Source organism: Clinocottus analis, unplaced genomic scaffold, assembly GCF_023055335.1.
Source record: "Clinocottus analis isolate CAN_PGR_092001 unplaced genomic scaffold, fCliAna1.0.p SCAF_16, whole genome shotgun sequence".
In the NCBI taxonomy this organism is placed as follows: domain Eukaryota; kingdom Metazoa; phylum Chordata; class Actinopteri; order Perciformes; family Cottidae; genus Clinocottus; species Clinocottus analis.
The window spans coordinates 13,899,450-13,922,283 of NW_027175887.1; the positions used below are offsets into that span (position 1 = coordinate 13,899,450).

Consider the following 22,834-nt stretch of genomic DNA (forward strand, 5'->3'; position numbering starts at 1 on the left):
ACATTAGAAAAAGTCAAATAAACAGAATTATCTTCCGCAGTGTTTTTTTTTTTTCTTTTTTTTAATGGCAATCACCTTTAAAGAGGCAACTGTCAGCTGTCCGTCTGATCGTTTATCAACCACAGTTTGAGTTGATCGAGCTTGGCAGAGAGAAGCGAGTCCACATCCTGCACGCTGGGCTTGTCTTTAGGGAAGCCCCCTCGTCTCCTCCTGGAAGAAGAGATACCTGCCTTTCCAACAAGTGGTTTCTTTGGTTTTCGAACCTCGCCGGCATCCAGGAACTCCATAAATCGTTTGACACGTCTATGGCTGTACCAGGACTCAGAGCCATCCCGGCGATTGTGAGGCACCTCGAATATGGTCTCCAGCCGGCTAAAAGCAGAGAAAGAAATTCACAATGAGTGAATTCACACAGTTACAGCAGCAATAGCAAGTTAATACTTAGTAGTTATTACATTAGTACAGAACTCTGATTTAAGTAACTGATCTTTCCTCTGGTGCCACCCTCTGGACAAACTTTTCCTCACTAGCAGCAACAATCTAAGCACTAGCTGCGTACCTACAGTAGATGGAGTTAAGAAACAGACAGGAGTAACAAGACAAGAAGAAAGTAAGGTACTGCTTTGGACGGGGGAAGCAGCAAAAAGTATTTTTGGACACTTATGTTGAAGTATATGCTATGTTATGCCATTGACAAAAATAGTCGTTTTATCTCGCTGTGAGATATCAAGTAAGTGAGTTAGTGTTATTGTTTGACTTTGGTAAATCCAAACTCGCCCTTTATAACCCCAAACTCGCACAATAACCCAAACAAAACATGAATGGCCTTTATGAAATTGTGTGTTGCGTATGTGTGTGTGTGTGTGTGTGTGTGTGTGTGTGTGTAAACATGCAGTCAATGTTGTCAAGTTGGCCTTACCTCTCAGGGGGTTGGCTGAAATTCTTATTGGTGTAAATTTCTTCCAAACTAAACTCCTTCTTTTTCAGCCTGTGGTGTGACAGAAGAAAAAAACAATGTTGCAATCAATCAGTGTCATATATTAATCAGAGTGTTTCATAGACAACAGACATGTATTGACACGACATAAATGAACCCTCAATGGCAGTTGACAGCGTGAGCCAATAGCATTTGTCTTACTTTAAAACACCTTTGACTTTACTATGAACAATCAAACCTAAAGGCTGGGCTAAAGCTCAGCTGAGACCTGTTGTCTAAAGTTACTCCTGATTTTGTTTCTTCAAATTAAAAGCTTTCAAATAACAGGGAACTATCATGTTTAATTTTTTTTTCAAACAATTTTAACTATTACTGTGGAATATCTAGAAAATTATATTTTATTTATATTATGTTTTGTTATAGGCTATTCTTCAATTAAACATGTTGTTTAATACAGCCAGAAGGTAAATAACAGCTGACTTTTGTTGCATTTTGTGTTGTAAAGTCCATATTTATGAGATTGTGTGTTTCTGATAGCGAGACAGAAAATGTATTTTTGGGGAAAATATAAATCCCCTAAAAGGTTTTGAGATTCGGTCAAAAGTACAACAAAGTATATGTGGCCCTTTGAGTTGAGATTCACTTGTCACACATGTGATCTCCCCCGCTCATTCATTCATGTACCTGATGCGTCTGGGCAGACCCATGGGTGTCAGGTTGTTCTGAGGTTTGGGCAAAGCTTTCCGAATTCTTATAGATGACACTTTCCCTCGTTCTTCATGCTTTTGCACCACCTGTGATGATGATGAAGAAGAGGATTAGTAACTTGCATCCGTCTGAAACCATTACAAAACATTGTTGAATTGTTTTTTACATCAGAACATCAACTCGGACGCAGTAGAACGAGTGGCATACTGCACGTTTCCTTCACAGAGTAGGTGAGCTGGAATTATATAATTCACTGTAATAAAAAACTGCCAAATCTGTATTTGCTACTACCGGCATTAAAACAGGAAGTCAATGGTAACGTAGTGAAACCTTCCCTTTTGTTTGATTTATTTGACGGCCTCTGTCAAGTATGACATTGACGGTCATTAGATTCAAGTTAAAATTAAGTATACCTTGATTTCAGAATCAGACAAAGCCTTTTCTTCTCTCAACCCGACGTCTTCAAACTCCTGACTGGATGAACTTGTGTCTCCGGCATCATCCTCCTCTTCTCTCTGTGGTCTTCTTGCAATCTGACACTGCAACAGATTCCCACTGCAAAGAAACCAGAAGGTAATACCAGCACAGTATCATTGGCATTATCATAAAACACATAATTACAGATCTTTGAAAAATGTATGTATATTACCTGCTATTATAGTCAAACTTGGGAGAATCAATTCTTTCGAGGAATATCATCGGGTACATCGAAGAACAGGAGGTGGGAGAGGAAACATGACTGGAAGAGCTGGGACTGGTAGAGGCTCTGTTGTTGACTTTCTCAGAGAGGAAAGCCAGGGGGCTTGAGAGGAAACAGGAAACAAGAGCGGAGAGGGAACTGCTGGGAGAAAGTGCAAGACTAGGAGACAACCCTTGGTGGTGGGTGACTCCATCGTATGGGAGCGATCTCCTGGACGGATACACCTCCTTACGAAGGCAGAGAGGGGCTATGATCTCCCTCTCCACTTCTACACTGCAGACTGTGTGTCGGCGGGCTCGCTGATGGTACTTGTGAAGGGTGTGTTGGACAGGCGTGTGGGATGAGTGTCGCTGGGGTGTTGTGAGGATCCTGCTGTGGTGGGGCGAATGCAGAGCAGAAGTCCAGGTGGTGTCATGGAGACGAAAGGAGGGTATCTCCGGACAAGAGTAGCTGCGCAACAGGCGTCTGGACAAGTCATTTCCTTCTGAGGGTGAACTTGGTGTAGCCAGGTCTGCAATGTCCATAGTGATGGACTTAGTCTCCTCTTCACCGTTACATGTCCTGCTATGAAAAACCTTGCTTTTTCTCTTTTTTTTATCTGCTCTACTCGGCTTAATATTAACCCTTCCGGCACTCGACCCAGAGACACCACTGCTGCTGTGGTTAACAGCTTCAGCATCAGTGGGAAATAACTCATCCGATACAGAAGCAGTGCTCTTTTTCTTCCTATCGGTGACGTGCTTAACTTTATCATTTGATTGTACAGAACTGTTTACATTACGTTGAGAGGACGAAGGTTGTTTATCACTTCCAAAAGGTGTCATTTCAAAATACGTCGGGTCCGTGGAGATTTTACCACTGCTTTCCTGAGGCTGGTTTTCTTTGGCTACCAAATGAAGGTCCTGGGAACACAGCTTCGCCTCTTGAATCCCACCCGACGCAAATGATTTAACATCAATTCTAAAACCCTTTTTGGTTCTCTTGGATGGCTGGGTCGGTCTCTTTTTCGAGCCCTCCTCTTTTTGAACGCAATGAGAGGCACTTTTAAACAAAGCGCTGTCTGATTCTGTAGTGGAGCTCGATTGGCTCAGCAATTTCCGCTTGACGGATATGTTTATGTTCCTGCGCTTGCTTGAGCTCTGGAGGGGCTTCATGGCAGGACTAGTAAAGACTTCTGATGGCGTTTCCTGCTCGGCTTGTTTGGTCGAGGCGATGGCCATGCTGGCTTCCAGTTCCATACCGTTATCAATGTTTACATCAGGTTTATTACCAAGGCCTGTTTTTGTCTTTAGCTTTTTGCACGGACCCCTGGGCTTCCTCTTGCTGCTGCTATCCTTAACGTTATTCTCTGACGCACCACTGCTTTTATCCAGGGTAATTAACACAGTTTCATCTATTGTAGCAATTATTTCTTGTCCATTTTTTCTTTTCTTATTTGCTCTTGATGAAACAGACTGTCTTTTTTGAACAGGCTTCAGTGTTTCTTCCTCATGCACAATGGGATTTGTCGACACAACTTCTGTTCTCGGCGGTCTCAATGTGACATTTATTAACTCTTGTCCTTTGGTATCCTTTGTATATGTATCTTCTGTTAATCTCTTCCTCTTCACAAAGTCTTGGGATTGGCAGTCCAGCTCCACGCCTCTCTTTGCTCTCCCAAGAGCCGAAACTGAACACATTTCGGGGTTTAGCTGACAATCCAGCTGCTGAGTATCCAAAGAAGGGTTCAGTGTCTCTTCATTAGCACTGTCATTTAAGTTTTGGCTAGGGCGATCCAAACTCTCTATTTCCCTGCCATCGTCCTCACCATCAAGAGGCTGAGGACAGTCGGTGATGGGCGGAGCATAACAGACAGAATCAGCTTTGCTTGATTGGACTGAATTAATTTGAGAAAACTGCTCATCACTAACCTTAGACTTTTTCTTTTTCACTTTAGATGTTACAGTCATAGAGGTAACTTTCTTTACTCTCGATCTAGTCACTGAACATTTCCTCCGCAATGGTGTCAGCTGGGCAGACATCTTTCCTTTATGGTCCTCGGTAGCACCAGACATATTTAACTTGGTTTCATGTGAAGCACAGATATTGAGTGAGGGCTGTAACAACATAGAGGACCATACAGATTCTGAACCTTCCTCAAAAACATTGGGTAAAGGGCAGCGTTGCAAAGGCACAGGATCAGGAGAGTTATTTCCCTTTTGGGTTATTGCACATTCATCGACCTGTTTGGAGTTAAGTGTCGGCAACTCTACATCAAAAGATAATTTTTTAGAATATCTAAGTGCAACAGTTTTTGTGTTTTGTTCACTTTCTACATTATCGAGCCACTCCCGATTCGCATTCTCACTTTGTGCTTCTGAATGAAACACGTCACTTCGCTCCGAGTGTTCAACATCAGATGCTCCAGTGGCCGGTAGCTCGGACTCATCGAGTTGGTCTGGAAATTTTGTGCATGGTGGAGGATTATTATCTCTGAAGAGTTTAACAGGACTCATGACTATATCTGTGAAACTGGCCATCTTCGACTTGAATGACTTAAACAAAGGGCCGATCACCCATCCCTTTGGGGCAGATGCAGTTTCAAAAGAGTGTCCAAAAGCAAATCTCCCACATGCATCCATGTCAGGTTTTGTGGCTTCAAGGTTCTGCGTGGTATCTACAGCAAACTCCTCAACCACATTTTCTTCAGTCTCTGGGCTTCTCTGGTTCTTTTGCCTAAATGAAAGAATGGAAAAGGGAAGTTAGACATTTAAAAACACAAATCACAAGGTGTAATGTGTCACAATGTCAAATAAAAACCACTATATAGTCTTGTAAAAGCATTGACATATATAGTGTGAATAAAACATCTTGTATCAGCCATCCTACTTCTCTCGTTCTCTGTTATTAAAAACATCCACACATCTATGCCCCTTTCCCACAGCCTTGATAATGTAGGTCATATGGAAAACTACTCAAACCATGCCAGCTTTTAAGGACGAGACCACTAGTGATGTACGGGTCAGGGTTTGTATATGCGCACCCACCCGACCCGTTATAAGAGCCGATTTGCACTGCCATCTGCAAAAATATGCATGAATCAACCACCCGAACCCGACACGCAAGCCAATAACTTTATGCATTACAGCAGCATAACAGACAAGAAATGAGCACTGCAGTATTCACTGTGGGGGATGGATGAGGGGGTGAGAGAGCGAGACAGAAAGACAAACAGAGAGACAGACACAGACAGAGAGACAGACAATGTTTCTGTAAGTTGTTAGTAACCTACTTGGAATGCTGTTTTGTCACTTTTTGACCCACCCGCCAAACCCAGGGACATTTTCCAGTAAGATTACCCAAACCCGCCCAAACCAGTGTGTTAACCCGCACATCATTATTACAGACCACGGTTACCAACAGACATTCTTTATGCGTGAGCAGGTTTTCCCAGTTAATTAAAAAATATTTTAAAAAGACACCATCTTTTACCATGTATATCCAAACTAAGAAGATTTGAAGAAGAAGACTAAGAGATTTGCGAGAACACTTACTTATTTTGGCGCTTTGCTGCAAAAATCGCATCAAATCCATCCTGCAAAAAAAGAAAAGTTGTTGTTTTCAGAAAATTAAGCAGTGTTGTAATACAACCAATTAAACTCTAAAACAATACCATTGCCAAAAAGAATTCAAATTTTCTGTTTTTTAAAACCTTATTCCCTTTTAGTCATTTAAGAGTTACTGGGTCACATTAAGACACTCGATTGCTTGTCTTTGTCGGATGCAGCAGACCGTGAAGAAGGATAAAAAAAAAAATCACTCGATTAACCCTCACACCCCGCTTACTGTGCCGGTCTTCAATGTTGACATACACGGAAGTAAAGCAAAGCTGCTGCAGCAACAGATTAGTCACTGAAAGCTTTTGTCCATGAAAATGATATCACGGTCACAGAGAGGTTTTTTTTTTTCAAGTGGGGAACATCAAGAGCAAGGAAAGAAGTAACTGACCTGTATTTGTTTCTCATGTACACGGGTGCCTTCAACTCTTTGGTGCTTGGACTGTGACACCTACAAATCAGAGAGATGCATGAGCAGAGTCTCATCAGATCATTGAAGAGTACCTGAAAAATATTGTTTTAAGTTTAACTCATACCATGTTCGCATTCTCCCTTTGTCTTTTTGTGGGGACCAGATTCTGTCTGGATGGTTTCTGAGCTGTTCTTTGGTCTGTAAAGCTCTGCTTTTTAGGGGCTTGGATCTCTTGAATGTGGCAACTCCTGTGTTCAGATACTCCATTTTTTTGGATTCTGTGAAACAGGAAATAAAGTCAATATGCAGCGGATTTGGTTTTCTATACTGTAATAAAAGAAAAGCAGTGCTGTAGATCTTAAAGATGCTCAATACATCAACATCTGTATGAGGGAAGTCTCGATTAGAGTCCTATAGGCATCTGTCGATATACGTTTATCCATCACACTTAAATACCACATGCAGTCTTCTAAGTTTGACTTCATCCTTTACAAGCTTCTTCATCTAAATGCTGAACATACTGACTTAAAACTTGAAATTGAACAACTTAAATTTTTGATATACTATGGAGATTTAACTGGAAGAACGCCACTCTTGAAAATGAATGTGAAGCCATCAAGGAGAGAGAGGATGTATTACCCCGTTGGAGTTCTCGGGACTACAAAAACACTTGTCTACTTGAGATTGCATGTTTCCAGAGAGCTGCTTCTTTTACCTCTTGAACATCATTTGGCTGAGTACAGACATTGGCTGCAGATTGCACACAAACCAGACAACCGCCAAGTTATATTTTGGTCTCCCATCAAGTGACAAACAGAATTAATGTTAAGCGGTGACAGCTGATATGACCTGCCGTCCCTTCACTCTAAACAGCGGAAGCAACGGTCAGTGCCGGCTAAAAATGAGAAACTGCGTGCTGAATACTTTGCACACTGCTCGTTGCTCATTTGAGGGGACAGACAACACATTATAGTTCCTTTGGGACTTTTGTGAATCAGTGCATTTTGCTAACCCGAGTGTCAGAACAGAATCACTCACATGTGCAAACAAATATTTTTTTCACATTCACACAATCTACTTTCCACTTTGAAATGTATTGAGCAGGTTAAGGTGGATAAAACACCATTCAGTGGAGAAATAATTAGATTTTGATGAACTTCATTTTTGCTGGTCCCTAATCTGTTTTGGAAACAAAATTGCCTAAAAATACATTAACCTTACTCGAACCAATATCTTAACTTATGACCAACATGCAACATATCAAGCAACAATACATTCTGATTCATAATTTTATAACCTAATCTGTTTAAATGTGATGATTACTAGCCCACCGTGAACCGACGATTACCTTTAAACTTTCTGAGCATATCTTTCATAGGTTTTGTGGCAACTGCTGGGTACACATGCTCTTAAAACTACGACAATAATCTTTCAGCTGAGCTGGAAATATTAACATCAACATTCAAGCTTTCAAAACGTCCACCTGCTGTTTGACCATTTTATTCCAAATTAAATGTTATAAGCTGCATTTGTGTCTTTGTGTCGCTCATCTCCATGGGTGACTGAAGACACATGAGGAAAAATTCAGTCTTTTGTAATCGGGTGCTGAAACCACAATGTGATTTTTAGACATTTAAATCTATATGAGGAACAGCAGATGGATACATGTTCCTAATCTCAGCACTGATGAAAATTCACATTTATCAGACATTTTCCATAGAATGTACTCATAAGTCCCAAATCATTCAATCTATAAAAAGGGAGAAAAAAAGCAAGGAGGGGCATAGCATCTACAACAAAAGAAATCAAAAAGGTGCCACAACAACTATACCTGGGAGTGACGGAGGAACAGGGGAGGAGAGGTGGTGGAGGTTCACTGTGGGAAGGTGCACTACAGAAACTGTTTGGGGGAATGGCATGTTCATCCATTGGACAAACTATCTGATGGAGTGAGTCAGAGGGATAAGTCAACATCCCTTTGCTCTCTCTTTCTCTCCTTGTCTGTAAATAACAACAACGGAAAAACAAACAAAAAATGCAGGGCATCAAATCAGCATGAAGGGACTTCAAAAAAAGGTCTTAAAATAATAAGTTTCACTTACTTGTCAAATCGCTGTGATGCGGTTCACTCTGAAATGAGGAATAGTAACATCTTTAAATACATACATATTTTTAAACATAACAATATTCATCATTGTATATAATATCAGGAAAAAGTGGAAAACACCAAAGTGACTGCTTTCAGTCCACACCCAGAGATATTCAGTTTACGATCATGAAAAACTAAAGAAAAACATAAAATCATCCTAATGTGGCAACAATTAGGAAGGCAAGAGAGAAACGATACTAAGATTTCGATACACAAGTACACATTAGGGAGACCATTCATGACGAACTTAACTTACTAGAATATAATTATGCATATGGTTGAGAGGTATCTTCCATAGTTAGCTTGATTACAATGCTGACATATCTTGCAAAAGGGTTTACACTTGTATTCAAACAATTTATAACTTTCTTATATGTAAATATTGGTTTTAATCTGAGCATTTAGGATTGATACAGTGATGCAAAACCAAAGACTTTTCCTTTCTAGTCAACATCGCCACAATAATCAGGATGAGGGGAAAGAAAGATCCCTACCCCCTCCCTCCCCCCAAAAATTACAAAAAAACATTGATGTTCAAAATTTCAGCTCTTTGTCGTTGGCTCGTACTACACATGTTAACGTTAGTGACGTTTCGCCTACAGTCCGTTATCGAAACGTAACTGACGTTAAATACAACATTGTATTAGCTCATAGTCTTGCTTACTAAACTGACTCAAAAACAGATAGTATTGCTAAAGATAATTAGACAGGAGTGCATCTCGTGCGAACGTTTTCAATCGAATGGAAGCGGCGGTTTGATTAAAACTGCGCGAGGTCTAAATGCTGGAATGAAAACGGTTTCACATTCAAACTTTTAACGGTATATGCGAGCTAACTTGTAATAACAAGAGCCAACGTTATTTTTCTGTAAACCAATGGCTGTCGTAAAAAAAATATCGTCAGGTAAACACATCTGAGCGAAGCTTAATTGTGACTCCGTGAACATTGCGTGGTTGGACTGACGCCGACAGGCACACAGTGTGTAACACAGGGGCTGCACCGGGGAATAGTCGGAGCCGGGAGCTGTCATCTCTCCTCATGTTCAAGTGCCGTCTATACGTTAACTGGACATACCCCGCTTTGGCAGTTTGGTTGCAAACGGTTATCACGGTTAAAGCATAGTGACCGGACTTACCAGAAACGTTAAGCTGCACCACAGGATAGTATTCCGACCTCAACGTAAACAAGGCATGCCGCCCTACAAGCGAGTCACCGATGTAGCCGTTTTACGAATCCAACAACCAGACAGACTGATGGACCAATCACAGCACAGAGTTCTTTTCCGCCCGGAAAGACTAGTTGAAATCTGACCAATCAGAGAAGACTTTGAGACCTCGAAGGTGGAGGTTGGCCAATTGGTGATCGAGGAGAAAAGGCTAAATAAATTAAAAATATATGTAGTCTTCTTTTTGTCCTCGGGTGACCTACTATGTTTAAAGCCCTCGAAGACCCACATTTTAATTAGTTTAGGCGTTGGATTCAATTTGACAATTTGTTTTTAAGTAAGGGCACTTAGTCGCAATAAGGATGCGTCACAGAATTACTGAAGGGGCCGACTGGGCACAAGCCCACGGGTACCGGAGCCTTTGGAGTGGGTGTGAGCGTAGTTTGTTGGAAAGTAAATGTTTTCAAAATTAAATACATTGCAATGCTACACAATAATTACAACTAGACTAAAATGACTATACAGTCACCAAACAACTTAATGACCACGAGAAGACACAAGACGGACAAAAGGACACAAACACACACACACAAAACAATTACAAACACACACACACACACACGCGCACACACACACACACACACACACACACACACACACACACAACGATCAGAAAGCGATACAGTAAAGGGTTGGGCATTTTTGCTTAAAATGCGATTTAAATGAGGATTTATTTTTCACCTGATCTTTTTACACAGACGGGTACTGTGAAAATGCAGTACTGTCGTATCATTTTGGACACAGAACTTGTCCACATTAAAATTGTATATCCACAGAACATTGAAAGAATAAATAAGTCATTGGAGGTGACACTGATGCATTTATGATTATATGCATACTAGATAAAATCTCATAACTACCAAAAGGTATCCAACTGTGAATACTTGAATTACTGTTCGTTTAACATCTCTGTAGATTTAGCTCATGAGGAGTCATGGTCGTACTGCAACCACAAGGTATCGATTCCCAGTCTCCCCATAGTTTGCATATCAATGTATCCTTGAGCAAGACTATGAACCCCCAGTTGCTCCCTGGCCACCTCACTGCAGCCCACTGGTCCTAAATTGCTATGGATTGGTTTAAAGCAGAGAGAAAATTTCATATATGCATATGTAATATGACATAATAAAGCCATTCAATACAAGCTTGTTGAATACTATCTTTTGCTCTCAATAGTAGTAAGTACACAAGTGAGAAATACCCCAAAAATAATTAAAAATAATGATTTTTAGTGTTAAATGGAATGACAATTTAAACTTCACTAAATGATCAGAATTAAATTTGTTCTTAAAGAGCCATAAAATGATCCCACAATGAAATTTGTTTTCACGAAATAGAAAAATAACCCCAAAAACGTCTGATAGCAACACGACATACATGAGTTATTTATTTAAAAACAATGTACAGAAAACAAAGCCCCTGTTCAAATTATAGATTTGACACTAAATCCACCAAACAATGAAAGAGTTTCATGACCGTGATGGTTGTGATTCATTTACTGCTGGAAATAAAATCATGTGTACAGCTCAAAATCTAGTCTCTTGGAGTTGTAGAACTGAGATCCCTTCTGGTCGATCCTCTTGCAGTAAACAGCTGTGCTGAAATAGCCTTCGTCCACCCAACCCTGGAAAACAGAGAAGAAGAAGATTAAAACCCAACTGGTCAGATCTTAGTTTAAAGCCAGAACCACCCTGCAGCCCCAGGACCTAGTAAAACATAAATCAGATTCACTAACACAGATAGTCAAGTAATCAAGAGAAAAAGAGAAATAATGGTGTGAATGCCAAAATAAAGTTGCTGTTTAATGTGTCTGTTGGCATAAGTTACTGAAAGGGATAGTTCTGATGTTTTGAAGTGGGATTGTATAAGGGACTAATACATAGTCAGTATTTTAGCTAAAGTAAATGTGCTTGGCAAACCACCAGTCTGGAGAAACAGACAGGATTACCATCATGGAGGAAAAGTAATGTAATGCTGTGCATGAGGGCTGCAGCAAAATACATTTTAGACCCCTAAAAAAATCTATATCAGTTTGGGTGAACGCGTTTTCAAAGAATAGTTTCTCCCCATAACCTTGCTGTCAAGCAGCCATTTTCAAAAGAAAAACTGAAGCTGGTCTCTTCAAAATAACCAGACTCCTTTGACAAAAACGGTCATTTTACCTGGCAGAACACAGGAGCTGCTGGATAATGCTGCCTCAACCGGTTAGTTTGTTTGCATTGTTGTGTGACTATACCTTAAAAACACTCAAGTCACACAATAACACACTAAAGTGATCTGGATTTTTGTAAGTGTCTTTGCTGCACCTCTACTGTTTCTCCAAACTCCATCTACTATGAGTAATGTAATAACTGTGGATAAGTACCCCATACGACCCCACTTCAAGTAGATGCACAAACTAAAAGGATAATTTGGATATATAATATATTGATCATACTTTAAAACACAAATACATTTCTAATATGTCAATAAACATACAAATCTGAACTGTGTCCGGAATCCATACTTAAAAACATCACAAATGGACAAAAATGCCATCCTAAGAATTACTTCCTTAATAAATGAATTCTGTGGCCTAAACTATAACCCACACTTTCCATTAACTCAAAAGAAAACCATACATTATACCTGCTAGTACACACCTAAAAACTCAAGAACAGTCAGATAAATACCTGCATCTGCTGACTTGTGAAAGGGCCGAAAACCTCTGAATCGTCATTGTTTTCCCATTTGTACTCCCACATCACTTCATCACTCACTGAGAAGACAAAACTGGATTAAACAAAACAACGTATTTGCACCATTGAAGGAAAATGCAATTAAAGCAACGCAATGCAACCTTTTTCGCCTTCTTCTTCCTCTGCTTTGCCTGTCTGCGTCTCATCAAATTTATCTGCGAACATATCAAGTTCATCTTCTTCCTCATCATCGTCCTCATTCTTTTCCACAGCTGGCCGCTTGCTGTTCATGCTCTTCATCAAATAGGCCAGTTTTTCATACGTTTGCTGATAGATCTCAAACATCCCAGATCCAACCAATCTGTCAGCTAGTGCTGTGAGCTTGTCGAGTTTCTCTGTATCCCTTTTGGTTTCCTCTGTGGGTTTACTCTCTTCCCTCAGCTTCCCCTTCTTCCGTCCTCCAAGGCCTCCTAGCCGACGGAGCGCTGTGGCAACTGTCTCACCAGGTAGCAACAGTTCGATCACAGCTTCAGTGAGCTGGTGCTGAGTAAAGGATGCCAGCGGGTCCTCTGCAGGCTCCATCTCCTCCTCTTCCACTTCTCCTTCATCGTTTGCTTTGTCTGCCTGTTTCTCTTCTCTCTGTTTCTCTTCCTCAGCCTCATCCTCATCCCCGGCTCTGCGTTTCCGTTTGGCTCCAAGACCCTTCTTCTTTTGTTTGAAAGGTTGTTCTTTTACTCTCACCTGAAAGAAGTAAATTATGTTATTGCACATGGCTTCAAACATTTTCAGACATGACTCAAAAGTCCCTAAAATACAATTACCCAATCAATGTTGTCCAGCCAGTTGTCTCTAATCTCTTCTTCTTTTTTGATGAAGTAGTTTCCCTCAGAGTCAAAGTATCCTTCCTGCATCTCCTCGTCCAGGTTGAAAGGTGTAATACAAACTCCCTCGTCAAAGTCGATTGTCGCTCCCTCTTGGCCTGGAAACAAAGTATATGTGGTCTCAGGTGACTGATAATCTATGCATTCATGCAAGTAGCCAAAGTGGACAAAAAAAAATCTCCAGTGACAAATAATTCCGCCCCTTCTTAAGACTTTGATACCTTAACACGCAATTCAAATTTGCATTAATGGCAAAATCACAGATTTATATTTATGAAGATCTTGTAAATACATACAAGAATACAAGAGTGCATGTGCATGTTTGTTTATTCAGAAAGTGTAAATTTGAAGTAATATGTCATATTCAATTAAGCAAGACCACCTCTTGGGCATCTATCACTTCATAGTTACAGTTCAGTTCAAAACATACCCTCCACGTCATCACTGGCCAAAATATCATATTTGTTGGTGCTTTTTGTGCCTTCCGCTTCATCCTCTTCATCGCTATCAAGGGAATGTTTGCCCTTAAACCTAGAGCCTGGCCCAGTCACAGCCTCGCAAGTCTGGTGCAAAGAAGAGAAAATACAACATTATTTAACATTAAAAGTTATACAGACATCCCTTTTCTTTCTTTCTTTCCATCTTCTGACCACACTGTCACTGATTTAGGTTTTTGGCAGGCGACCTATCCTTACGCTCATTTAAAAAGACTCGCAGTCTGACGGATTGAAAACGGTTGCCAAATTACATGGTTGCTATGATGGCATGTAACTAAGTAATCAAGTACAAATTTGAGGTTTTTCCCAGTATGCTATTAGTACTTTTGCTCAAGTAAAGAGTCTAAATACATCTTCCACCAATGTTTGTATGGATAGTTACATGTATGAAGCCCTAACTAGCTAACCAGTGATTTAATTAGTTAGCTAAATTTCTCGTTTGTATTCAGAGATGTGAACGGTGGGACAGAGCTCACGTTACCTTTTTATTTGGGACCTCTTCATCCAGCTCCAACTCTCCTTCCCCGTCCTCAAATGTAACTTTCCTCTTCGGCATGGTGCTGCACAAGAGAAGAGAGGGACTCTGTTATTACTCAAACGTAACTAACGTTAGCTTTATTATGTTAGCGAGAGGCTCCATAACACGTTCACGTGACCCCGTGAAGAACAGCCGTTACCACAGAGCTCATGTTAGCTTTAGCCAACGGCGGCAGCGCGTGCAGAGCAAATAAACCATTTATCACAGTCCAAATTCATTTTAGAGCAAAAATCACATTTAGTTAAGTATTATAATACAACCTATATATAACGTTGTTGTAAAAACAATGGCAAATAAGGCAAAGACATTGATATTTAGCTGGAAAGTGTTTCAAGACCTGGTCAAAATAATTCAAACTACGTACGTTTTCGTTTCTTCTTCGTCTTCTTGTTCTCTTCTTCTACTATTTCTTAATGTCGGTGCTTGCTAGTAAACAACAATACGGCGCATTACCGCCACCACCTGGTGAGAAATGTGGATTGCAAGTGTACTTCATTGAACTGCACACTAACCCTGACAATGTGAAGTGAACAATACGACACCTTTATCATCACAAATACAAATCCTGGATTTAAAAGTGTCTTTAAGTTGTTGTGCAAAGGTTTAAAGCAAATTTTAGTGAGACTTAATGCAGCAGAAGTAAGTCTGAGGCTCTATTTTCTATACTGTAGTGTCTATACAACAACTGTAGAAATATGCATATTTGTATTGGTATCAGCTCTACTTTATCTCAGTTATTGTCATTATAACTTCTTAATACATGCAATTGATAGTATTTGACTGGTGTTCTATCATTCAGTGTATGTGAAGAACTGTATGTTCCTTTTTTCAGTTCACTTGGGTGACATTGACAGCTGCTAACTCTTGGGGAAGAACAATTGAGGTTACTTAGGTTAACTAAAAAATACCACACTATAAAAATACTCCATCACAAAGACAAATACTGCATTTCTTAACTTGGTAGTTATAGCTAAAGTTTTACAAGCATATTGTACCCAAGGTATCTAAAGTAAATGCACGCAAGCAGCAGAATAATCCCAAAACGGTTCTTTATATTACCGATGGATTTATGTTTGAGCACCACATGACAAGCTTCTTTATACTACTCAGTAATAAAATTATAGTGAACCATATTTCATGATGACTGTTTTCTCTTTTTGTGATTTGTCACAATCTTTTATTGGTTGTAGTGTGAAGTGCAGTATGAAGTTATTATCGTCTAATAATGAGAATTTGATGCTTGATGTCTTTGACTAAAATATGGCCTGAAATAAATACATTCTCAAAGATAATGACAGTGTGCAGAAATTCAAAACTTAAACACTTAAACACAGAAAAAAAGAAACTCTTAACACTTAGTTGTTTTGGTTCAACTTATGACCTTTAGTTGATTTTGGCCCCTGAGTCAGACTGGAGACGTGCTGCATAGTATATGAATCCCTCTAAATCTCTTCACCTTGGACCCGTTTAGATGTTGAATTCCCTGAGGTCCTTTAGGATAAAAAGGATAAGTGTGTGTCAAAAATAGATACAACAGGCCCATTTCCAGCGGTCATGTTCCCTCCCTTTTCAAAATAGTGAAAAATAAAGAGAGACAGATTCAACCTGGCCATTGCTTTAAAAGCAGATACGTTTTGTTTTTTTTGTCATAAACAATTATTAATTATATCTGAAAGCAAGCTGAATATCTTCATGAAGAAGCACTTATCTACCAAGGGACTTTTGCTCGAAAAAACCACCAGAGATTAAAATAAAACTCATCTGAAATTTAAAAAAAAGTCAAAATGCAGAAGTGAGAGAGCCGATGCAAATACATCAGACCTCCACTTCAGCATCCAGCATCTCACTTCCAGGTAGTTGATGTTAGTGACTGCTCGGTCCAGCTGATCCGCTAGCTCAGGGTTGATTCAAGCGGAGAGGAGAGAGAGAATATTATATGTCAGGATTTTGTTACCAGGAAGTGGGTCGAGTTATTTATATTTCAACACTCGTCCTCTCGTACCCGAGGGAGAACCAGTGGTAGTAACCTGAAACCATTAATGTTCAAACATTGTCTGGTTCTGGATGCATCGAACTGGAAGAGAACAATTGGTTTCATGTTGAGGACCGGTGAGGACCAAGAAGAAGAAGATATCTGTACATGTAAATAATGGAAAGACAGCGACCCTGAGAAGGATTCAACATTGGCAGAGGTGAGTCTGAGTCACTGTGTCTATGCTGTCACTGCTGTCTGAGTCACAACAACAACTATAGAAGGAGGATCAGACTTGTTTTATTTGTATTGGCAAAAATATTACTGGCGTGGCCATTAAAACTTTATTGACAGTCATCATGTATAAAAGCAACTTGTATTGTTTGACTATAGTTCTATTCATTAAGAGTATTTGGAGTAACAGTATGGTCCTGTTTTTTAGTTCACTTGGTAACACTTCTTTGAAGCCTAAAGCCTAATGGATATAAATATCCTACTATTTTTAGCATTGTTATTACGATTAATAATGATTATAATATAATAGTACAAATCTACTAAATTGAACTAAATTGCTTGATGATTTCAACCAATGTTGAGAAAAAAAATCCAGTCTACACCAAATATAATTTCAGTATATATAGTAACTTTTCACAATCTTGTACTCAAGTAAAAGTGCCAATGCTTTAATGACAAACGAGTCCATGAAAAGCAAGAGAGCAGCAGTATTACAAGCAAAATGTGCTTTGACTATCAAAAGTAAAAGTACTTGTTTTGCATAAAAGTGGCCTCTGTTAATTATTATTAGACGTGGAACACTCATGCATCAATATGTAAGAAGTGCTTTACTGTTAGCCGATAGTGATGGGCTAATTATTACTCTTCATATACAGTTTCCAGTTTCCTCAACCTCCAGGTCAGACTTACTCACTCAATCTCTTACTGACGATGCACACCAGCGATTTGCATGAAGTACAAAGTATACACAGTCCAGTAAGAGTAAAAATAGTAGAACAATGTAAATGCGGTGCTGAAATACTTACTTATACTAATTATAGTGTATGAATACCTTCATAGGCCGGCTGCTGCTTTCAAACCTGAAGTGTGAGAAGAATTGAAGGATAAAGTCAAAGATCAACTGCATTTAAATTAATAGAAAAGCGATAAGGGTTTTGTAGTCACAGTAAAATCATATCATATTTCTGGAATATGTTCTTCTACATGTCATGCAGGTTTTTAGTAGTTTACATTCTGCACATAAAGCACTTTCTCTTCTTCAGGTGTTGGGATGAAGCTCCATGAGAAGATTTTGACTCATTACCTTTCATGCACCTCTCCGGTAGATAAAGAGGGATATCTCTACAAGAAGGTTTGAATAAACAAAAGACAGATAACATGCTGAATATGAAGAGCTGATTTGGTGGCTAATGCAATAATTCTGCTTCACTTTGACACACTCTCCTCATAGAAAGAGAGAAATGCCACCTACCAGCGACGCTGGTTTGTCCTGAAGGCCAACCTGCTCTTCTACCAGGAGCGACCAGCTGACCGACACCTGCAGGGTGTCATCGTGCTGGAGGGCTGTGCAGTCCGGCGCTCAGAGTCTGATGTACAGTTTGCCTTTTCCCTGGTGTTTGAGGGGCCGGGACTCAAAACCTACAGGTTTGCAGCAGGGGATGGTCAGACTCAAGAGAGCTGGGTGAAAGCTCTGCTCTCAGCCAGCCACTGTTACCTCTCCCTGCTGGTGAGAGACCTGGGGAGGCAGTATGAAGGTGTGTTCGGTCCACGGTGCCAATATACATCTCTATAGACTCAAGTTCATGTTTTGTTTTAGCCGTTGAGACTGTTATTTTTCTGGTAGATGATAAGATGAGTGCAACCAGCTTCAGCCAGCTAATAGTTAGCTTCGCTTAGCATAAAGAATGGCATCAAGGGGAAACAACTATCCTGGCTCTGTCCAACAGAAAGGAAACCTGCCGAGCAGCAACATGAGACTGTTTTAAGTTGGTTATGTGCAGGACTAGTCCTTGGCTTTAAGCAGTTGCAAGGTGGCAAGCAGAGACTTCAGGAAATTGCAGCTCACAACCAAAATCAAGTCAAGCACATAATCCCCTCTAAAAAAAACGCAAAATTTATAAACTTATTTCTTTCTAAAACAATCAAGGTGAGATACCTTCAGTGAGGCTGGTAGACACTTTTCCCCATGTTGTGCTAAGCTAAGCTAACTGGCCAATGATTGCACCCAAACAAGTGTGATTTTAATCTTCTCATCCAACACTCTGCTCTCATCACCGCAAATGTCAAATCTTTCCTTTGCAAAAAGTGCTTAATATTAATTTCCTGTTTTCCATCTGCAGAAGCCAAACAGCAACAAGGCTCTGGTGAGTCCCGTCACAAACAGTCCACCACCAACTTCTTCTTCCCTGTGCAGAGGTCAACCGCTGAGGTCAGGGAGGGGAGGAGCTTCAGCGCCTGCACCGTTTCACATGCACCATCAACGCCCACCAAAGTGGTGGCTAAAAAGTCTCCTAAACTGTGGCCCAGGAGAAACGCTCACGTCACGCCACTCAATGGACCGGCACCTTTGTACGGCGAATGGCCTCTGGTGGGTTTTGATCCACTCGAGGACTTCAGCAAACTCCATGACTACTATGGCCAGGAGGTGAAGAAAGCCAGAGAGCAGTGGCTGAGAAGTAAACGAGCAGAAGAGGAACACATTGATGGAGATCTCATCGACCTCGGGTGAAAGAAAACCTACATCTCACTTCCATTTAGGAGGAAGTGAAACAATGTGTCAAAAAGGAACTGAACCTGAAGTGTTGTAGGTTTAACTGTGTATTTAAGAACATAGAGTTTGACACCCAGACACCTATACATGTGCTAAATGTTCCTCCATTTCATACGATGAGGTTAGATCAGTTCTATGTTGGACTTTTTTATGAGACGCATCAAAGAACAAGAGCTGGTGTCTGCACATCTACACCTTTTGCAGTACAGGAGGGTGACCAGCAGGGGGCGCTGCAGACACAGTGTGCTGGACTGAAGGGAGTCACCTGGTTTAGAGCGGTTAGGCAAGAATAGCACAGTGATTTATGAAGTGGAGACAAGCACAATGCTGCTGGTGTTTTGGGGGAAATGAAGGGCCTTAAATAAAGTCATATAAACATGTGTAACTGTAACTTAAATAGATTCCACTGAATTAATTAGACAAAGCAACTTCTTATGAGACAAAAAAAGATATAAGTTAAAAAAGCTTAATAATCAGCATCTTTCCAGTTTAATGCCAGCAGAGTGAGAGAAAAAAAAAGCAAATCTGACATCTGACCTAAACATAATGTTTTGGGTGATTTATGAACCACAATGGAGTCAAATAGCAAAACATGGCAACGTGATGTCGAGGTGCTCCGACTCAGCACAGAATAATATACAGCTCTCTGACATCTCGTAAAGGTTCGATGAGCTCGTCTTCCTCCATAGGATCAGCTGGGAGCTTCTCCACATTCCTGATCCTACAGACAGACATACCATCCACCCAGAAGGTGATGGATGGCTTCAGGGGAGCGTGGCAGCACGCGTCGCCTTACAGCAACGACCGGACGAGCGTTTCCACATCTGGATGGAAACCTTTAGGAAGTCAGTGAAGAGACTGAGACGTCACAGCTGACTCATTGTTACTTATTTTGTGGACTAAATCATATTGCAGTAATATCTAGGAGTTTAGAGAGAGAATATTGTTTCTTCTCAGAAAAGGTTTTCATAGAACAAACTTACCTTTTCTCCCCCAATCTTGTCACGTAAAGAAAAGACGAAACATTGAGTGCATGTTAGTATAATAATTCATCATCCTTATCAAATAATTAAAGATATCAAGTGCCAAAGGTACAGAATTAAAAATGCTTCAAGGAATGAGTCGTTCCCATCAATGTAGATGTTAGGGGCGGGGGAAAAAATAGATAAAGCATAGTATCGCGATATTTTGCGTGGCGACATAGTATCGATACACGGAAGCCGAGTATCGATCTTTTATTTAATCAATTCTAAATGTTTGTGGTCCTGGAATAGTGCAATCAATTTATTTTTTGTTGACAAAGCTTTCCTATGGGGACAATTTGCGGTTGAATAAAAGTTAATAAATCGTGTTAATATCGTATCGGGACTTAAGTATCGTGGCGATATTGTATCGTGGGACCGCTGGTGATTCCGTCCGCTTGTAGATATAATGTGCTAGCCATTCGGATCATATTGATGTATATAAAATATCATCTGTTTTTGTATCATCATTATCATTATCATCAACATTATCCTTATTGTGATCTTCATCATTATTGTTCTCATTGCAATTGCACTGTATCGTACACCTCATACCATACTAAACTGTACTACATCATTTTATTTTATGTTAATATGTTGCATCATATCTTACTGCATTAAACATTATATTACATTTTCACTTCTATATTTATTGGTACTTGCTCTGTTTTTGCTGCTGTAACACCTGAATATCAACAATTATCAGATAAGATAATAATCTTATCTGATATCTTAACTTAACATACCTTATCTTATCTTGTGTTAAACTGCTGAACATAGTGCCTAATATTAATATTTCAGTTGTTTGACCCCTGAAAATCACTGCTTCCGCACACATTCACCTGAATTTGAATATGAAACGTTTAAGGGGAACATTTTTGTTTTATATCGAACGTAAAGACACAATCAAAAGAAATGTATCATGGAGTCAAGCATCTGTCTAAACTTGCATGCCTTCCTTAAAAAGGTCATCCATATATCATCGCTGCAAGAAGGTGTTGATAAGCGAGTGAACCTGGGGTCAAAGGTCAGCAGCAACACAAGGGGAGGTCTGAACATCCTGAATACCAAAGACAAACAAAGGTCTGTCTGGTGGAAGCGGTGGAAACCATGAACACCGACGAGGCCGTCAGAGTGGAAACACAAACAGTCCCGAGCAGAGAGCCGAGGAGGGGGACAGAAATAAAGTCCTCCAAGTCAGAAGATTAGCAAAGTTGTTAATGAAATGAAAGCAGATTATCTCCGAGGTAAATTGGGATAGAAAACCTGAAAAAACTAATGAAGGAAAGCGTTTCGCTCTCGGGGGGCCGGCGCATTGGCAGACTGTCAAGTTTATTTAGCTATTTTGGTCGACCTCAGCTGTCCCTTTTATGCTCTTCTAGGAATGCTGCTGCCATCTCCCTGACAAGTAATCCCCGTGTATTTAAGGGGGAGGAATGGCGGTGCAGCTCGAGGGGGGGAGGGACAAACAGGTGGGAAAGTGTTCATGACCAAACACACCTTTGTAGTGATGAGAAAGCCGGACTGCGGCCAAAGGTTAATGGTGCGTTCACGACTCACCTCCACTCAATAAAAACTAAACAAACACAATAAAACCCACTTGGACATGAATTATGACTGATAAAGAAAACACTTTGCTTTGACACTTGAATCTTTTTGTATCAACTTTCCATGTTTCCTCAAAGGCCTTCTCAACATTTTAAAATGCATGTATTGTACTTTTGACAACCTGACAGTTAAAGTCGCATGTTGCTTTACCAAGTTAGCGTTTATATCGGAAATATAAAGTACAACAAATGTATTATAATATGAATTATATAAAATCACAAGCAAACTATTTTGTCTTGTGATGTTTTCATTCACACTTTAGATCTCTGCACTTCCCCCACTCCTGCCTTTGTATCTTATAGCACAAAGTGAATTGTATTCTATATTTTTTTTTGGAATATCTTATCAATTCGGGCTTTTTTTTACATTTTTATTTTTCTATTCTGCTTTTATAGTTTTTTGCCTCCAGGGCTATAATATCGCTCTTGCTTCACAATCTAAGATAATGATGTTAATGACTTAATATCCTCAGTTAATTAACAGAAAGTCCTTCTTAATTCATTCAGTTCAATCAAAACTTTAAATAGTAACAACTAATTAAATACTCTTAAAAGTTGAGATTGATTAAATGTGACAACATTTTCAAGAAGTGAACAAAATGTATAATTATGTTGTGAAAAAATAATAACTACAGATGTGTCCTAGATAAAGTGAAGCCCAGTAATCATTAATGCATCCGGAAGTTACAGCCAGTCTTTTATTCTCATACATAAAAACATGTGAGCATATCCAAAGATAGATGTCTAATTTACCCCATCGGTCATTTTAAATAACATCGTGTGCAGTTTTTCAAAAACAAACTATAAATATTTGGTCTCCCACGTTGTTTGTTGTGTGAAGAGATATTTTAATGAGACGATTCGTTACATCATAATTAATTGATACTCGGTGGTACTACAGCGCTTCCTCCATCATATCGGGCGACGGGGAAAATCAAATGACATTAGCGTCATTACAATTTAAAATAAGCGAGCCGAGCTGTGCACATACAGGGTCAGAGCTGAGCGTATAGAAAGCTTGTATCGCAGGCCGTAATATAGCAATGGACATCACAAACCAAAAATAAAATCGGCCAGAGGCGGCGACGGCGCTCTGCGTTCAGATGGAGGTGGACAGGAGGAGGGTG

At 39.9% G+C, this 22,834-nt stretch overlaps 3 protein-coding genes across 4 annotated transcripts; 1 reads left to right on the forward strand and 2 right to left on the reverse strand.

The window, feature by feature from the left end:
- Positions 1-27: 27 nt before the first annotated feature.
- Positions 28-9,769, reverse strand: prr14 (proline rich 14). Of its 2 annotated transcripts, XR_011077594.1 has the most exons (12): positions 9,638-9,769; positions 8,456-8,483; positions 8,185-8,354; positions 6,478-6,631; positions 6,333-6,392; positions 5,879-5,919; positions 2,295-5,060; positions 2,059-2,200; positions 1,622-1,731; positions 920-988; positions 456-559; positions 238-372 (listed from the first exon to the last, which is right to left on the reverse strand). XR_011077594.1 is itself a non-coding variant. In XM_068578773.1 (11 exons), exons 3-11 carry the CDS (start codon positions 8,325-8,327, stop codon positions 93-95), a joined length of 3,765 nt encoding a protein of 1,254 aa, XP_068434874.1. In that variant the 5' UTR covers positions 8,328-8,354; positions 8,456-8,483; positions 9,638-9,769; the 3' UTR covers positions 28-92. The 2 variants fall into 2 exon arrangements, 1 of the variants encoding a protein (XP_068434874.1); XM_068578773.1 differs by lacking the exon at positions 456-559 and having other exon boundaries at positions 28-372.
- Positions 9,770-11,083: 1,314 nt separating this feature from the next.
- cd2bp2 (CD2 (cytoplasmic tail) binding protein 2) lies at positions 11,084-14,729 on the reverse strand. The gene is made up of 7 exons (XM_068579456.1): positions 14,686-14,729; positions 14,265-14,343; positions 13,717-13,849; positions 13,227-13,384; positions 12,567-13,146; positions 12,400-12,485; positions 11,084-11,351 (listed from the first exon to the last, which is right to left on the reverse strand). Exons 2-7 carry the CDS (start codon positions 14,337-14,339, stop codon positions 11,241-11,243), a joined length of 1,143 nt encoding a protein of 380 aa, XP_068435557.1. The 5' UTR covers positions 14,340-14,343; positions 14,686-14,729; the 3' UTR covers positions 11,084-11,240.
- A 1,762-nt stretch (positions 14,730-16,491) lies between these two features.
- pheta2 (PH domain containing endocytic trafficking adaptor 2) lies at positions 16,492-20,421 on the forward strand. Its single transcript, XM_068579123.1, has 4 exons — positions 16,492-16,513; positions 17,571-17,659; positions 17,759-18,062; positions 18,648-20,421. Exons 2-4 carry the CDS (start codon positions 17,579-17,581, stop codon positions 19,034-19,036), a joined length of 774 nt encoding a protein of 257 aa, XP_068435224.1. The 5' UTR covers positions 16,492-16,513; positions 17,571-17,578; the 3' UTR covers positions 19,037-20,421.
- Positions 20,422-22,834: the final 2,413 nt, after the last annotated feature.

Excerpts from the sequence above, each read along its gene's own strand:
- prr14 (XM_068578773.1), bottom strand. The coding sequence starts at position 8,327 with ATGTTGACTTATCCCTCTGACTCACTCCATCAGATAGTTTGTCCAATG. Across the intron at positions 6,632-8,184 it reads TGTTCCTCCGTCACTCCCAG|AATCCAAAAAAATGGAGTAT; the intron begins GTATAGTTGTTG and ends CCTGTTTCACAG. Across the intron at positions 1,732-2,058 it reads TGTCTGATTCTGAAATCAAG|GTGGTGCAAAAGCATGAAGA; the intron begins GTATACTTAATT and ends TCATCATCACAG.
- cd2bp2 (XM_068579456.1), bottom strand. The coding sequence starts at position 14,339 with ATGCCGAAGAGGAAAGTTACATTTGAGGACGGGGAAGGAGAGTTGGAG. Across the intron at positions 13,850-14,264 it reads AAGAGGTCCCAAATAAAAAG|ACTTGCGAGGCTGTGACTGG; the intron begins GTAACGTGAGCT and ends TCTTTGCACCAG. Across the intron at positions 11,352-12,399 it reads TCACAAGTCAGCAGATGCAG|GGTTGGGTGGACGAAGGCTA; the intron begins GTATTTATCTGA and ends TCTGTTTTCCAG.
- pheta2 (XM_068579123.1), top strand. The coding sequence starts at position 17,579 with ATGAAGCTCCATGAGAAGATTTTGACTCATTACCTTTCATGCACCTCT. Across the intron at positions 17,660-17,758 it reads AGGGATATCTCTACAAGAAG|AAAGAGAGAAATGCCACCTA; the intron begins GTTTGAATAAAC and ends CTCTCCTCATAG. Across the intron at positions 18,063-18,647 it reads CCTGGGGAGGCAGTATGAAG|AAGCCAAACAGCAACAAGGC; the intron begins GTGTGTTCGGTC and ends TTCCATCTGCAG.